The following is a 17,149-nucleotide window of genomic DNA, read 5'->3' on the forward strand; positions in this document are numbered from 1 at the left end:
TCAGTTGGGCCATTGCCTTCTTCCCCGGCTTTGCCATTGTTCCCCCTGGTACAGCTCCAACAAGCCTAATTTCAGCCCCACCCCCCTTCTTTCCTAGTTTAAAGCCCTCTCAACGAGCCCTGCCAGCTCCTGGGCTAGGATCCGTTTTCCCCTTGGAGATAGGGACCCATCTGCGGTCACCAGGCCGGGTGCCGAGTAAAGCGCCCCATGGTCAAAAAACCCAAAATTTCTGTGTTGGCACCAGAATGTCCCAGGTTAAAGTCAGGCTTGAAATCTATTTTCAGTTATGACAGGTAGATTCTGTTTTCTTGCAGAAACATCTCAATCTAAATTTGACAGCACTGGTTATTTTCCTCATGTTCAGTATCCTTCTGTATGCATGGCTTTGCACTGCACTGTCAAAATATTCAGTGTTTGGACTTGGTGCTCCTGTACAAATCAGGTGGTGCAGCTTCTCTGCTAGAGAAGAGAAGGTCAAAGAGGTAGGAGGGGGACATGGACCTCAACAGTACCAATTTTATGGATTTTTAATATAGTTTTCACTAAGAAGTATAACTGCAATAGATACAGCTTTGAAGTGAGTAGCTGACACAGTGCAGAACATCAGTGGTTCTGGTTGATAACATGTTAGATGGTTGCATTCAGCTCCATCCTTACTGACATTTGGAAATATGTCATCTGATTAAACTTATCCATAATGTCTGAGTGCACTTAAGGTATGATGAGCTTTGTAAGAAATTCATTCTGAAAATGCATGAGAATTCTTGACTAACCCATCGGTAAGAGTGCACTAGTTTTTTTTTTGTGTGTGTGTGTGGTTTTTTTTGTCATTTGAATATAGCTTTTCCCTTCTTTATTATCTACAGGAAACCTTGTGACCATTTGAAATTATGCCTTAGCAAATGTTACGTCTGTTGAGTTAACTCAACTTGCCTTTTACACTCTTCTGGTAATCATAATTTTAGTTTTTCTCACTTCCCTATTTCACACAGTTTTCTCTTTCATTTTTCAGTTGTGGCTTGAGCTACATTGTCTGGGGAAGACGTAACAACGAAGGCAGAAATTTTATTCACAAAATTTATTATGATGATAACTGACAGTGCTGCAATAGGATTAATTAAGATTGCAGAGAACTTGACAAAATAACTGAATATTCCCTGAAGACATGTGACTGAGGATGACTATGCTGAATTTTTGTTCCTCTTTCCCCCAAACAAAGCTTTCTGTCCAATACCGATCAAAATAAGTAACAATGTTTGGGCTTGTTTTTTTCATTTTGTTCACTCCTGGAGTCAGTGGATTTTTTTGTACGTCGTCAGACCTAGAAATGTCATATACTTTTTGTGGTAAGTAAAAAATAGTTTATTATTTTCTTACTGGCTTGTACACAATAATTATGGCAGTCTAAAGAAATGTGAGCTTTATTTTTTCTGATTTGTTTTTTTGATGAATATAGGAAAATATAAATAAGAATTTCAGCTGATGTATATTTCTGTTATTAATCACCCTATTATGAGAATTATGCTGCATAGGTGTAAATATTACCACAATGATGGCTACAGCAGCTAAGAGAGAAGTTGTTTGCTGCTAAGTAAAGCAGACATGTTTTGATTCAGGAAAAACTGAAAGATAAAAGATTTAAACTTGTTTTGCAAGCGGTGTATTGTATAAAATATCTGCATTTATTTAACCAATAATGTACATTCAAAAGCTTTAACTTTATTGAAAAAAAAGGCAGAAGACTGCATTGGGCTGGGGGATCAGAGAAGCTCTGTGTCAACAAAGCTTCTCTCTTCCTCACTTGCCGTCTCTGAGATATAGGCCACTGGATCTGCATAGTTTACTGCTTTTTTTTCATTGATTCTGCAACAACTAGGCACCTCACAGCTGCGAGTGCTAGGCAGGCTCAGTATTCCCATATGAACTCACCGGCAGAAAGGTGGGATTTTTAGGAGATATTTCACAAGGAGAGGACCTTTTGAAAATCTGTGTGCATTACTAACGTGTATTACCCATAAAATAGCTATATAAACCAAGGCACAAGAGGGAATGTTTATTCTGGGTACTTTGCTTGATGTTAACACACATTTTAAAAATGTAGGAAGTGTAAAAGTGGCTATACCTAAGCTTGCAAATCGAGCCTTTGGGGCCAGGGTGTGTTTTGTTTGACCTTTTTTCTATCATAATTTCCTGTATGTAGTTATGATAAGAACATGAGTGCCAATTACCAGCAGTCAGACAGTTTCCCTTGGCACATCCCTTGCTTTAATCCCCAAAATAGAAGACAGAACTCACTGTAATCATGATGAAATAAATCAGTGTTGCTACCTGAGGCCTTCAGCTAGCCTCAGGCAACATGCAAGCTTATAGTTTCAATGGTTAGTATGAGTTGGCATATTTTCATCAGAGGTCCATGTTGGCATAATGCTAATAAAAAGTGTGTAACTTCAAAGTAGAAGTAAGCATAGTTTTGCCTCTGATTGTTGGAGTACAAAATATAAATGACCCCTAAACTGTTTCTTCTTACTACTTAATCTCAAAGTAAAGTGATACTACTTTTGTCTTCTAAGCATGAAAATAATCAGAAATATCACTTTAAGATATATTTAATGTGTACTATGGATAATTAGATAACATAACTTTATAATATATACCTTATATTAAATATATTTTTATTGAGTTTGTGTTTAATATAAGTGTATACATATGCATGTTTTTATCATTTCACTGGAGAAGACTGTTCACACTAATAACATGAAATAATTTTATCCTGTAGATTCTACAGCTCATGATTTCATGTTTAATGTAACACCTTGCACCATGCTGAACGCATCCATCTGGCATGCTGCTCTTACCTGGGTTCCAAGTGAGTCACTCGTGCCTAGAGAATTATATTCTCCAAATGAAAAAAAAAAAAAAAAAAAGAGCGAGAGAGTGCAGGCAGAAGGATTATACTTTACACTATATGTCAAATTAGGAGATAAGTTTCTGTGATTAACAATGGAATAGATGAACTACAGTGATGGACAGAAATTATGATTTCTAAACCATTTGTGGGAATAAGTGTGTTTGAATTTGACTTGTTTGAGCAGTTTCCAGAGCTCAGCGCACTGACTGGTATTGTACATGCAAATTTGAGACAGTTCAGGTACTTCTGGAGAAAATAGACAATATTTTGCAGCACATAAGCTCTTCTGGTCTGAAAAAGATACAAGCCATTTTAAGGAGAGATAAAATGCAAGCATGGCAGGAATTCTGCTAAGAATATGCATACTCCAGAAGCTAGAAATGTGGTAATGGATTGTGTGTGCAGACCCAGCTTTAAACTACTCTTTAAACACAGCTTTAAGCCAGTAAATTGTGTTAGTTAAGAAACAGCTGTATCATAAATTTCACATCCTCAGTAAAAGCTCTGGAGGTGTGCTAAGATTGCTTCCATAGAAAGATCTTTACGATGGCTACAAGCAATCAGCACAGATTGTTTGTAATACTTGCTCACAGCTACAGGTGTGGGACCTCCAGAGTTCTCATGTGGGGATTTATTTGGACGAGCTGTGGAGCTGAGTGTACTCTATTGTCTTTGCTGAATAAATTAGAACAGATTGTGAAATTTGTCACTCAAATATTTCTTCAGACTGGTGCTTTTTGATAAGAAAACAACTTTTTTCCCCCCCCCCCCCTGGAAATTGCAGTTTTCAAGATATACATTTTTATTAATTTGGGGGAACTCTAAAAAATTCATATTTCAGAGAAAAATAGTGTTTATTTAAATAGAGTTTGTCTGTGCATGTGCTTTTCCTACCTGCCAGTTACCTTTTTCTTACTTGCAATGTCTCAACTAGAAAGTGACATCGCCTTTTTGAAGGTAGTCTTCACTGTCTGGTATGATGGTGCTAAAGCGTTACACTGGAAAGAAATTGTTTGCAGTGGGGCCGACGATGAGTACTATGTGTGTGAAATGCTGAAAGGAGGTCAGTATGAAAAATACACCTTTCCCTTGCCTTGCAGGTTGCCCCCTCAACAGGGGCATAACCTGCTCCCTTTTAAGTACTTACTACTAATCAGATTTTTTAAAAGACTAATTGATCAACCCATGCAGATAGATAAAATGGAGTTTCCAACTGCTGTTCTTTAGTGTCTTCATGTGGTGGTTTCCATCTCTGTAAATTGGGTTTAATAATATCATTTATCACATTATGACACTTTTATTGTTAACAACTCTAAAATGACATGGAAAGACCACATGTGATTGGACTGCACACAAAACTTGAGAGGATCTAGGGACACTACTAGATTACAGACAACAGCTTATTCAGGTGAATGTATGGATGGTGTTTTAGAGATACTCTCTTCACATACATGTAATGTTTTTTTATTAGAGAAGAGTCAATCCTGTTTCAGGAGCTAACTAATATTAACATGCCAAAGGCTCCGATGCAGAGAATTCAGGATATCATTATAAAAGCCCAAAAGACCAGGACAGAGCTCAAAATATACTGTTCACGTTTTCCTTTCTTTGTAAGTGAATATCAGATCTCTTCAGTTATCATTTGTCTGAACTACTATTACAAGCTAAATTGTTGGATTTATCACAGTAAGGTGGGATGGTAGAAGATGTTGCAGTGGCTTTCTGATTATTTTCTATTTTCTAACATGTGGTTTAGATAAATAGGCAGAGTTCTAGAAGAATAAAGAGGTGAAGGCTTTATGCCTGGAAGAGTAAATGGCATTGGTAGTGCTGGAGATGCGCTATGTTGAAGTTATTCAGAAAGTTTCATTGATGGCTTAATGATTAAATAACCATTTATATTGTAATTCTCTCTGTTTTACAGAAACAATTACAACAACATTTGACATAAAAGGAAAAAGAACAAGATTTCCAAAGGTACTTTTCCACATTGTATATAAATAGTGATAAAATAACATACTTCATAGAATCATAGAATCATAGAATCATAGAATCACAGAATGGTTTGGGTTGGAAGGGACCATTAAGGATAATCTTGTTCCAACGCCCTGCCATGGGCAGGGACACCTCCCACCAGACCAGGTTGCCCAAAGCCCCATCCAGCCTGGCCTTGAACACCTCCAGGGATGGGGCATCCACAGCTTCTCTGGGCAGCCTGTGCCAGTGCCTCACCACGCTCACAGTAAAAAATTTCTTCCTAACATCTAATCTAAATCTCCCCTCATTTAGTTTAAAGCCATTACCCCTTGTCCTATCACTACACCCTCTGAAAAAGAGTCCCCCCCTTCAGCTTTCCTGAAGGCCCCCTTTAGGCACTGGGAGGCCGCTGTAAGGTTTCTCCAGGGCCTTCTCTTCTCCAGGCTGAACAGCCCCAGCTCTCTCAGCCTGTCTTCATAGGAGAGGTGCTCCAGCCTCTGATCATCCTCATGGCCCTCCTCTGGACCCACTCTAACAAGTCCATGTCTTACATTAATATATTTGGTAGAAAGATAAGTTCACCCAAACTGTAGCAACTGTCAGAAAGCTTTCTTATACTTGAAAGGATGAGTCCAGATTAATAGTATCTCTGAAATGTTAAATGTTTTCAGGTTATTGCTCCTCTATCATTCCTCCTTTATTTTATAAAATAAAAGATCAAAGATGTAAGTTAATGTCACCTTTATTGTTCCATTTCATTTGGTAAGTTATTTCTGTTTCCCTTTTGAATAAATCTGTCCATATTCTTTCTGCCCATTATGCTTTCTCTTAGTTTCTTTTCACATGCTGATCTCTTCCTCCCTGAAATCCTTTTCAAAGATTTGAAGAGGGATAACAATATCCAAAAGTAAAAGCAATGTTCCAGTGTTAAAACAGGAGTAGCAATTGTCCTTGAGTTAGCCTGACACCTTCCTCATCAACTTGAGCCTTCCCAAGAACCTAACGTCCACTTTAGCAACAATATTTATCCCCACAAATGTCACTAAAGAATCCCAACTGAAAGAAAATCTTCGGTCTTCCCTTAACACAAAGTTCATGGGCTCTTAGAGGGATTGAACCACACCTGAGAAACTCTTCCAGCCTTAGAGCTGGTAGTAGAGAGTAATTGTCTCTGCCATAAGCAGTCCTCTTAGATGAGGTGCTTATAGCACATCTGACACTTCCTGATGGGACTCTGCCCATCACAGCCTTTACTGGAAATTCTGACAAGCCTCCCAGTCTTTAGTCCTATGAGCCCTTCAGCTCCCAGGTGCTCATCACCAGTTTGTCATATCACCAGTTTGTCAAAGAAGAAGATGGCATGTGTCAAAGGAGGTATGGTAAGACCTGAGTTCAGTAGGACCCACCAAGATATCTTTTGTCCTTATGCCTATTAAGTCTGTCTGTGCAAGGGTGTGAAGACAGACAACAGATAAACCTAGGATTATGCTGCTTTTCAAGTCAGACTGCTGGATGTAGATGAGCAGAACTGTAGGTCTGGAAGGAAAGCCAAGCTGACAACAGGCTGGTGTTGCTTACAGTAGTGATCACTGCAAGAAAGCGTGGATGAGTTAGAGCTGGGCTTAAGGCTAAGGTCTGGGCAGGATCCTGCGAGTCCTGGAGCTCTGTAAGGGGAGGTGAGCTGGCAGCTGCTGGGGACCACTGGGCCACCAGTGCTGGCACCAGCAGGGCACTGTCACTCAGTGCCCAGTCAAGGCAAGCGATGCAGGGCCAATGACCGTGACCAGAGGGCACTGAAGGCCCTGGCACTGTGGTTTATGCTAAAGCCAAAAGGTCACTAGGCAGCTTGAGACCTCAGGTAGCCACTTGGCCAAGAATGGGCAGCATTATGCACTAATTTCGTTGTTTTCTTGTTGGATTTTAGGGAGATTATAGTATTATTATAGAAGCATTCTCTGATGATTCTGAGAAGAATATGGTCGTGTGCTTGAATTACACCATGATAGTGAAACAAGATCCTTTCTGAACGTGACAGACATTTCAAATAAATCCGGGACACAGAGGCTGCTTCTGCAAGCAACTGGAATCCAATCTAGGAAATATGAAACACTCTAATTTTCCTGAGGTAAAACACATCGTGTTCTGTGTGGAAAGCTACGAGATGGAGAGTCTTAACCGCTCATAGCATGGCTGCAATCGGATCCTCAGCCAGTGCACACAAAATCTCTTGGAATCAGGCATCCTGATGATCCCACAGAATAACTCCATGTGGATGTCAGAGAGCCACGTTTCAGTGTGGTGCCTTGAGTTATGAAAAAGCCAAGTACTTCAGGTTACGCTAGACAAACATAAAAATTTTTGAAGCCTTGAAGTGCAAGAACTAGAAGTTTGCCAGTACTCAACTTGAAATATAACAGCATTTGAATCTGGAAACACTGCGGGTTTTTTCTTTTGTCTTTCTTTTTTTTATTATTATTATTTTTTATTTCTTTTAACCATAAAATTTGTTAGTACAATCAGCTTGTGAAAATGCTTTTATTCTTGGTCCTCTTCTGATGATTTTTAGAGGTTTCCTAATGTTCCACTCCATATGCATGGTGATGAAGAAGAGGAGCAACAATCTGTTACATGGCTGATGTTAATAAAATCCAGAGTGAAGTGTGTCCAGTTGCACTCATCCAGTACAGCTGAGTTCAGCCAACCAGAGCTATAACCACCACCACACAGGCTCTTAGCCTGTTTTTATGTCTTGTTAAGCAAAAATCTGAAAATCTGCTGGGCAGAGAACCCCCAGGCTGTCTCCTTCAGAAGCAGGAGGGTGGTCCTTGCTCTACAGGCTGAACTTTTTCTCAGTTACCAAAATCAAGTTGAAAGGTCTTACTGTGGCTTCTGCCTCTTGGGTAGCTCAGTGCACACCTTCCTTCCCTGCTGCGCCTCCACGCTCGAGACCTTTCATAAGGCTTTGATGGAGGGCAAGGTTTGGCCCTTAGGAAAAGAACCATAACTCCTTCGGGTCTCATGGCCCTTTGGTGTCATGCACGGAGAAGGACAGCAGACTGGTGCAGTCTGCAAGGGCTTCCTGCTTTCAGACAGGTACCGTACGTACAGCATTAGGATGCTGCGTCCTCTTCTCACACTCAACTTTTAGGCTTAGTGAATTAAGGCACTTTTTCCCACTACACGTCCCCGTGTTGATGCTGTGCGTTGTGCTGGCCGCTAGGTCGTGCTGTGTCTGGCGGATTGCTTCAAAACGTCAGAAAACGTGAAAGCAGGAACCAGCTACCACTCTCTCAGGCTGCTGAACAGCAAACGTGAAAATTAGCAGAAGCAAAGCTTTTCATCCCACTTTAGAATATTTCAAGTTGGGCATCAGGAAAAATATATATATATATATATATAAACACATGCACAAAAATATATTTAGTCCATTTAAAATAGTTTTAAAATAGCTAGTTTGGCAATCCAAGGCAAAGTCACCAGGAATCAATAAAAATATAAGAGCTAGAACTGCATTATGGCTGGAGACAAGAAGTCACAATGACATCCAAGTGGCAGTGAAAACTATCTGTGATACAGTCGTGTATCACAGACCATGACAGGAGCAGCCCATCACTGTATTAATGCTTATGTTTGAATGAAATTTCCAGCGTTTTAAACCATTTCCTCTTAATCTAAAATAGCAGCCAGAAAGACTGATAACCAAGTTCTACTTTTCTTCTTCTATTTTGCCTGTTAGTATTACCTGCTTAGGGAACAGTTTTACTTACTCTGATGATCTCTTGTACTTATTTCACAAAATTGTCCAACCAGATGAAACCTCAAAAGAGTTTTTAGTGACAGTGTTCTGAGATTGTTTTTGTCCTGAATTATTTTGGAGGTTAGATGAAATGTTTTATTTTTTAAGTAGCAGGTGCCACAGGTAGGAGAAACTAACAGCTACTGGGAATCAAATATATTAATGTGCTCCATGTTTTTTTCATAAACATGCATTTTAATGCCTTATAAATATTACAGACATTTACAGTATATGCTGAGGTAGAATTAGAATTTCTGTATCTAAATAAGGATGTTTACAGATAACATATTCATTCAGCAGCTTACACTGCAGACTTTTATAGCGTAGCTCCAGCTTAAGGGTTATGGTTACACATGCCAGCAGCTAGGATTGCGAGGCGGAGAGCAGGAGCCACAACTTTATAAAGCCAAGACCTTTCAAAGGCCTCCAGCCCCTCTCCTGCACATGATCGAAGGTTTCCACTCACTGCAGTATTGTTGGCTGTCGTTCTGTGTTCCCTTGTGTGCAAGAGACAGAATTTCTGTAGGGTGCGAGATTGTGCAGGCAGCTTGCCGTGACATTGCCCAGGTACTGCGGTGTGCACGGAGCAGTGGAAGGCAGAGCTTTGCTCTGTGTATCTTGCTCTCTAGGCAGTGCTGCTACAGTGCTTTTCTTTCTTCTCTTCTTGCCTGTAGTTGACAAAAGTTGTTGTTTAACTTGCTTCCTTTCCAAATTTTTCTGAGCCCACACCCAGGACTCTCCAACAAAGAGGAGTCTATTTAGGACGAGGGGGATTGCTTGGACTCAGTAAAGACTGGTCTGAATTTTTCTTTTCTTCCACTTATTGGATCAGCAAACATCGATCCATTTTTTCCCTTCTTCATCTCCTGGCTTTGTCCTCACTCATTCAGAATTTGAATGGTGTGAATGCTGTGAAGTAAGCCATTCACTAAATACTTCTGGCTTAAAACAGTCAATGAGAAATACAGGTTCTGATATATCTGTATTTTGCCAAGCGTTCCAGTGAGCTGTGCAAACCCCCATCCCCCCAGCTATAAACCTAAACAAATCGAGGAAGGCCTGGTGTGCAGCTATAGCATGAAACTAATATCTAAAACCTTCACAAATCTCTCTTTTTCTCTGTCTCATTACCGTTGTTTTTAAGCGGCTGTCAGGATTTGCTGCAGATGGGAAAATAGCTTTTCTTCACCCCCTCACCCTCTGTCGCCAAATATGTAATTATCTGAAGAAGCAGTTCCTGTAAAATGTGTTTTTCAATAAGAGCACACACTTTCTGAGCTGTGTTATTATGGTTTCATTTGATAAAAACAGTAAAGCACACATAATTTTACACAGGAGAAGTCCTGCTGACCAGAGTAATGTACACATTTGCTGGCTTAAGTTGTAAATCATTTGGGATGGAGGCAGAAAGAAAATTCCAGATAACTGAGGTTTTACAAAAGCATATCTTGCTTCTAGGGGTGTTTGGAAGGATGAAAGCCATCACTCAGTCACCAATTGGCTTGGCTGGTAAAAAGCACACACAGTTCTCCCGAGAGAATAAACTATATGGTGCCTGCAGCAAGAAGGAGTTGGACTTCATGATGCAGGAGATAGGTCCTGCATCACTACAGGCATCAAAAGAGAAACATAGCAGCATTAATCCCTTTGGCACTTTTTTTTTCTCTGTGGTAAATGCTAGTAATTGCCTTTGAAGTGTCAGTGTAGCGCAGGGTGCTGAGTAACCTCAGCTGCTGCATTCTGCCCGCATGAGCCTGCCAGCACAGCAAGTTCAGGGGCAGCAGATGGGGATATGACATTTACAATGGGAAGAGATGGGAAGGGAGGGCTGACATGCCTGGAGAGCTCAGGGAAGAGAGGACAGAAGAAAGGAACTGTGGAAACTCTCTTTGCTTGCATTAGAAATGAGTGGATTTGGCAATCCCAGAAAATAGTCACCGTGCACGTGCACTGAGTCTTGTGGATCCTAGACACGGGCCTTGCTGCATGCTTCCTGTACATAGGTATGTCCGTGGCCTCTTTTTCTTGACATACATTTCATACTGGCAAAGAGAGGCCTTATATATATTTGTATACATATATAAAATATATATATATATAACGGATATGCATATATATACATATATATACTTGGCCCAACAATTTGTAACAGTTTCCCAAAACTTCTGCCTGCAAAAGAACTTTTTTCTATCTTGGGCTTTAGTCTAAATACCTGTTAAAGGTGCTGTGTTTTTAAAATTAAATTTCTTTCTGCTATAACTAAGAAAGCAAAACTTTCAATAGCAAACCTGTCTCTTTGCTCACAAGGACGGAACAGTCACTCTTTCTGAGTATTGAGGTCTTCTGAGTATTGAGGTCTGCCCCTGTTTTCCTGTTGTGCACAAAATCTTCATGTACAACAGAGTAGTTTTTCCTAAACTATAACTTCTGTTAGCCAGGCACATCCGCTATGTTTTGAGTTCTCCATGACATTTGACATCTCTCCTGAAGAAATACCTCCATCCTAATTTTGAATTTGGATTAATTCTCCTATACATTCTGTTCAAGCAGAATCAATTTAGACATTTCACTGTATTATCTCTCTCTATATATATTTGTATTTTTAATATAGTTATGTACTTTACATTTTCATTAATGGAAATTAAAAAAAGACACAACTTCAATAAGTAAAGTTAAATATAGAAAACATGGCAAAATTTCAGTGTTAGTCCTCTGAAAGTAATAGAATTGAAAAACCTGCCCTTCACTTACAAAATACATTAAAAATACAAATAATCAGACAAAACATAATACATACAAGAGTGAGCTGCTGTTCACTTTGACCCTAAATTAACTCTGTTTTAGAATGGCTTGATTTTATTTCACATCTGAATATCAGCTGAACACACTGGTAGCTATCTTTTATGATCACACGTGGCACTGAAGAAATCTGTCCTATTTGTGTGGACATTTCATATAGTGCAATTTGCCTTATATCTTTAAAGCTTTAAAAATAGATCAACAAACATCATTAATGAAATTTTCACATACGACTGTCAGAAAAACAGACTGTCAGCAGCAATACGCCTTACTGATTCTCCAAGCTGCATATCATACTCTGACTGCTAGATATACAGTTTCTCTAATCTGTAAAAGTTATGGAGATTTTAATGTTCTAATTATGGAAGAAAGGATTTCCTAAAAAAGAAAAAATCTAAAGAAATTGCTTATCTACAGTGAATCAAACTATTGAAATAAAGAAAAATGATTCAGAAATTACTAACAAGGAAAAAATGGTTGGGGGAAATAAATAATTTTGATAACTTCATAATGTTGTTTATTTATTTTGACCAAATAACTTAAAAATAGTGGGCTGCAGCTCACTTAAATATAGAGGGGTCAACTTGTGGTAGTTGTACTCATGCTAACATCTACTTGACAATCTGAGTTGTCTGATAGGGTGCAGATGCGTAGCCCAGCTTATGTGCTTGTATGACTATATGCTGTCTTCTGGAATTGGCATGTAAAGGGTAATATGAAGACTTTACAAAATACAGCAGGAAGCAAGGTGACTGGGGGAGCAGACCAAATCAGAGTTTTTGAATTTTAGCATTTGGGGGTTTTTAGCAAGAAAATGTTATAACAAATCTAACTGACCTATACAACTCCTGCTTTTGTACCAGCATTTAATCTATTTGTTGCCTCTCTGCATAGAGAGGGGAAACCACAGACCTCACAGGGTTTGCTCTGGGCTGAAGCTAAAAGCTGGTGCAAGTCTTTAAGAAGTGATATTCAAAAGCCTGTGAATGAATCACCTGAGCATGAAGATGAATAGCAATTCACTGCCACGACTGGCACCAGGATTTTAGTGAAATCCTGTACCTGGCTTGCCAACTTCTGATAAGCCATGCTAGAGGTGTTGAGCATCTCCAAATCTTATTGGAGATACTCAGCAGCATACATGTTCATATGTACCAATCTTAGCACACTCCTGCAAGTATAAATGAGAAGTCTGTGATAAAATAAAAAAATGATATTTCCTTCCAGGCTGGTATTGGTTCTACTACAAAGTTACTCTACTACAAAGTTACACAAGTTTGGCTCTGTATTCCTGTGTAGGAGAAAGTGAAGCAACAGGAGGGAATGCTTACTTCTGGCCTCTATGAATGGAAACTGATCAGTAAAGTTCACCATCACAGCCACTGTTGTGAAGGGAGCAGAAACACAGCTGCTTCATTCTTAACTGCTTCTCCACCAACAGTCACAATCTTTGTAGTGTTCCACTCCTTCACAAATAATCACAGTGTTCTGAGGGAGAAAATGTGGAATAAAATGATGAACGTTGTTTCAGCTTTGAAAGTATGGAAGAATACACGGAAAAAGTATAGGTGGGGTAAACAGTTACATAAAATAGATAATCAAATGCAGCAAGATGTTTAAAATATTTATAGATCACAGTATCATTGAGTCAGGCAGTAATATTAGATTCATTTGAAAGAGAAGATTTTCTTCAAACATTCTGTCAATACAACAACGATGACTAAGATGCCATAATTCTGTGAGAAGAGATAAAATTCACCATAAGGTCAAGGTATTCAGCAACTACAATTATAATTATTTGTTTGCTTGCTTGTTTGTTTTTAACATTTGTATTGCATTGGTGCCTTCTGTAAGTAGCTTGTAATCAGGATTGTTGCTTCCCTGCTGGTTACTGTATAAATATTTATGAAATTAGTGAAATAATATTTTAAGGCTTCTTTGAAATGTGATTCATGGCCAGATCCAAAGCATATACTATGCATCAAGCCCCAAGAAAGTGATCCCAAAATCCCTTGATTTTGTAATGGGCAGTGAGATTGTTTGACATCTCCAAAGAGTAACCCAGAATTTAACCAAATGACTGTGACAAGATCTGAAGGTGGAGAAACTAATGTAAGAAAAAAGCAATGTATTTTGAGGCACATTGGTCACTTTAATCAGAAGGAAACCTTTTTGACTACTGTCTCTTATGGGCACTTCATAGTTTTCCAGTTTCACAGAGGTCATTCACAGGAACTGCTGTAACTGGTGGACAAGAGGAAAAGCAGCATCGCTCCCCAGTGGACCTGAGCGTCTACTTTCAGCCAACACCCAGCACCATCTACTCTGCAGGGTGGTGAGCTTTCACCATGGTATGGGTCTGAAGTAGTCTGATCTTATAAATTAGCCTGAATTGCCTAAAATCACAGTAATAAAGGGGGAGTGTAATTAGGTATAATTTCCCTATATATTGCAAGAGTGACCTTGGAGGGAGTAAATGATTGGCACTGACAAGATGAAATTGTCTTGTCTCCTAGTCTGTTTGACTTTTACTTAAAGATAATTAGTCAGGCTCATTAATTACATAAGAAGGTATTACATAACAAGGTATTATTTACATTTCGGCTAGTTACAAACTATCAAATATGAATGCATCCGGTCCCAAAGTTCAAGATACTGGAAACAATAAAAATGAAGGTAATTTATACCAGGGTAAGTGTCTTGTTGTGTGCATAATAACATAGAGAGAACATAACAATTACATGGTCACCTGAACAATCTACACATGCCATGTTTTTCTGCCAAGAAGAAATAAATATCAAAAGGTTAAAACAACAACAACAGCAACAACAAAAACACCAATCTGATGGTTATCTTGCATTTCCAAATTTTCCAAGTTCTTGATCTTGAATTCCATGCATGAGTTTGTGAGTGCTCCCATTTCCTCCCTTCCCTCACACCATTTTAAATCTGTGAAGCAATTTGTGCACTTTTAGTTGAAGCAAAGGCCTCCTCAAGGGGTGAGGCTTTTGCCCCATTCCTTGGGGGGTGTCAGTTACAGCAGAACAGCAGGGATTTTCACACAAACCAGCAACTGCTACTTTATATGCTTGGTAATAGAACTTATCATATTCTACAGGGTACATTTTTTGAGTTATCAAGACAGCATTATTCCCTTCAGGAGATCTTGTTGCTCATGAAAGCAAACTGCACAATGTTGACTGAACACTTTATATACTTTATTCATTTCTGTTGAAAAAAAGGGAAGCAATATTTGACTATTTAAACTGGTAAGATAAATACTAAATTGTTCAAGAAAGAAATGGAATTTGCTTTGTTTAGGCTTTTAAATTCTTAATAACTCTTCCAAAGTTGGTACGAAGCCCAGAATAAAAGTGGGAGGTTGGCTGTAAGTTAGTGCCTCACTTTGCAAAATCAACAACTGCTCTATGAATTGGAGTGTTAGGAGAGCTTATTCTCGCTGAAGATTGACAGGTTATTATCTTGCTGAATAAAAAATGAGCAATCAAATGTGAAAGGAAGCTCTGTACTTGGAATCAAATTCTACGCATCCTCAAGCATGACACAAACTTGCTTAAGTCAATGAAGCCATTTTTTTAGACAGACTTTTATGTCTTGGACCTTGATAAGTGCCTACACATAATATGCACTTGTCACTAAGCTCCTAAATGGCTCAGAAAACTAGTAACATGGCAGAAAGCTGTTCACCTGTAGACTGTCAGTCTGAATCTGTCAAACAACCAAAAGTCCCCGCTGCAAGAAATTTTATGCAAAAAATCGAAACAGTACTGAGAATTTTAAGGCTGCATAGTTATATACTCAGATCAGGAAGCGTTGTCACTCATTTTTAATGTGCTCCTTTCTGCTACAGCCTTGCTATTCAGTCTTTAATAACCCAATCACATATCACATTTTAGGGAGTGCAGTGCAGGCATTTTCCCAAAATCTGCAGATATATTTGCTTTGATGAAGAGAAGTCTTTATGCAGTTTCTGAACACCTTGTAAGCTTATTACAGTCTAAGAGAAGGCACTTAAAAATAAGCACACATTTGAATAGCACAGCACATCACAAGCCCTGCCTCATGATCAAAGTTTAGCTGTACTGGAAATGTCTTTACTGACAATTGAGTCAGTTAAAATACCAAAGCTGAAAGGAGGAATACCTGTTTAAATTGTGTGGAAATCAGTCCTTTATATAGTCAGGAATGTTAGAGTTCAGTAGGCATAGATTAAATAGTTTTTGCCTCATGGGATTTCATTGACTATCACCAAATTAAATGCCTAGGTGCTAGTATCCAGACCTAGATGCTTCTTTAGCATTTTCAATGGCAAATACAACTTATTTGAGCATTACAGATAAAGAAAAATCTCTCCTAAAGTCATATTGCCTTATTATTTTTCCAAGAATCTCCCCCTTTACAGGTCTCCTGTTTTCCTGAATATTTCTCTGTATTAGCAAATTTCCTCACTTCCCTTTAGCACATGAACTATGGCATAAAAATCTCCTACAACATGGTGAGGTTTTTTGCTTGTCAAATAACTCAGGGTCACTCATCTCCATGAACAAGTTAAAGTTTTGAAGAAGGCTTTGTTTTAACATTGCCCACTGGCTGAATCATCACCTTTATATGCTCACTATCAAAAGAAACCTAAATGGAAATTCACGTAGTGATCATGTATATTTCTCCTGAGACAGAGCTGGAAATTATAATTTGTTGGGAGTCTGATTCCTGGTCAACACTTTAAAAGGATTTGCTATCAGGTCAAGTTTTTCAAGAGTTGTTGGGTTGAAGGCAAAGCTCAGATTGTCATACAGCTCTGAAATGAAAAGAACTATTATTTTTTTTTTCTTAAAAATGAGGTGTTAATTATCCTACTAATTAGAACCAAACTAATTAACTTGGAGAGTGATTGAGATCATACAAGAAAAGTTTTAAGGAAAAGCAGTAACAGTGATGCTAAGCCACTGAGGAAACCTGCAGCAGAGCATAGTCAAGAATCCCTTACCCACAGAAGGGTACTTGGTTTGTGCTCTGTTTGTGACTAAAACTGCTCATGATTGCTCAAGCACCTCCAGAGCTTGATGATGAGGCCTGTGGAGATCTGACTGACTTGGCTGCAATGGTGTGAGTGTCTTGTCACCGAGGTCAGGAGGCCTCCTGTGCTGCATGTCCACCAACACCTGTGCTGCTTCTGTGGGCACCAGCCTAGGTCTGGGCTCACTCTTCTCTCATTTTTCTACTTCCTCTTTGCTCTGAAGAAGGAATAGGAGACTATCTCATCCATCAGAGTCTAAATGGAGAGTCACCTGGATATAGAGACAGCTGGAGCACCTCTGCCCATAATTCAGCATCAGCCTGAAAGCCAGGCTGGGAAATAAAGGACTTGAACAGGTTCTGTTGCCTTGGAGCTATTGTTTCACTCTCTAGCAGGGCTGCTTTTAATATTAAAGAAACTAATAGCAATTCAAATTAAAAAGAGTGATTAACAGTATGTACCAGCCTAGCATGCTTACACTCTAAGAAAGCAAGAGACAATAGAGAACTGTCCAAAGCCTGCCTTGCAAAGGTGAAAAAGTTAAGTGGTACAGTAGCTGCTGTAATAATGGTACTTTATACTGCAAAGTGACCCCTGTGTTGGTATTTCACATAAAGCCAAATTCTGGAGA

General features: G+C 39.0%; 1 protein-coding gene across 1 annotated transcript; it reads left to right on the forward strand.

The window, feature by feature from the left end:
- The first annotated feature begins 278 nt into the window (after positions 1-278).
- On the forward strand, positions 279-7,543 carry LY96 (lymphocyte antigen 96). The gene is made up of 6 exons (XM_040546033.1): positions 279-482; positions 1,013-1,346; positions 2,777-2,866; positions 3,843-3,971; positions 4,833-4,885; positions 6,810-7,543. The coding sequence occupies exons 2-6, from the start codon at positions 1,253-1,255 to the stop codon at positions 6,909-6,911; spliced, it is 468 nt and encodes a 155-aa protein (XP_040401967.1). The 5' UTR covers positions 279-482; positions 1,013-1,252; the 3' UTR covers positions 6,912-7,543.
- The last annotated feature ends 9,606 nt before the right edge of the window (positions 7,544-17,149 follow it).

Source organism: Cygnus olor, chromosome 2 (genome assembly GCF_009769625.2).
Source record: "Cygnus olor isolate bCygOlo1 chromosome 2, bCygOlo1.pri.v2, whole genome shotgun sequence".
Lineage (NCBI taxonomy): Eukaryota > Metazoa > Chordata > Aves > Anseriformes > Anatidae > Cygnus > Cygnus olor.

Excerpts from the sequence above, each read along its gene's own strand:
- LY96 (XM_040546033.1), top strand. The coding sequence starts at position 1,253 with ATGTTTGGGCTTGTTTTTTTCATTTTGTTCACTCCTGGAGTCAGTGGA. Across the intron at positions 1,347-2,776 it reads AATGTCATATACTTTTTGTG|ATTCTACAGCTCATGATTTC; the intron begins GTAAGTAAAAAA and ends TTTATCCTGTAG. Across the intron at positions 4,886-6,809 it reads AAAGAACAAGATTTCCAAAG|GGAGATTATAGTATTATTAT; the intron begins GTACTTTTCCAC and ends GTTGGATTTTAG.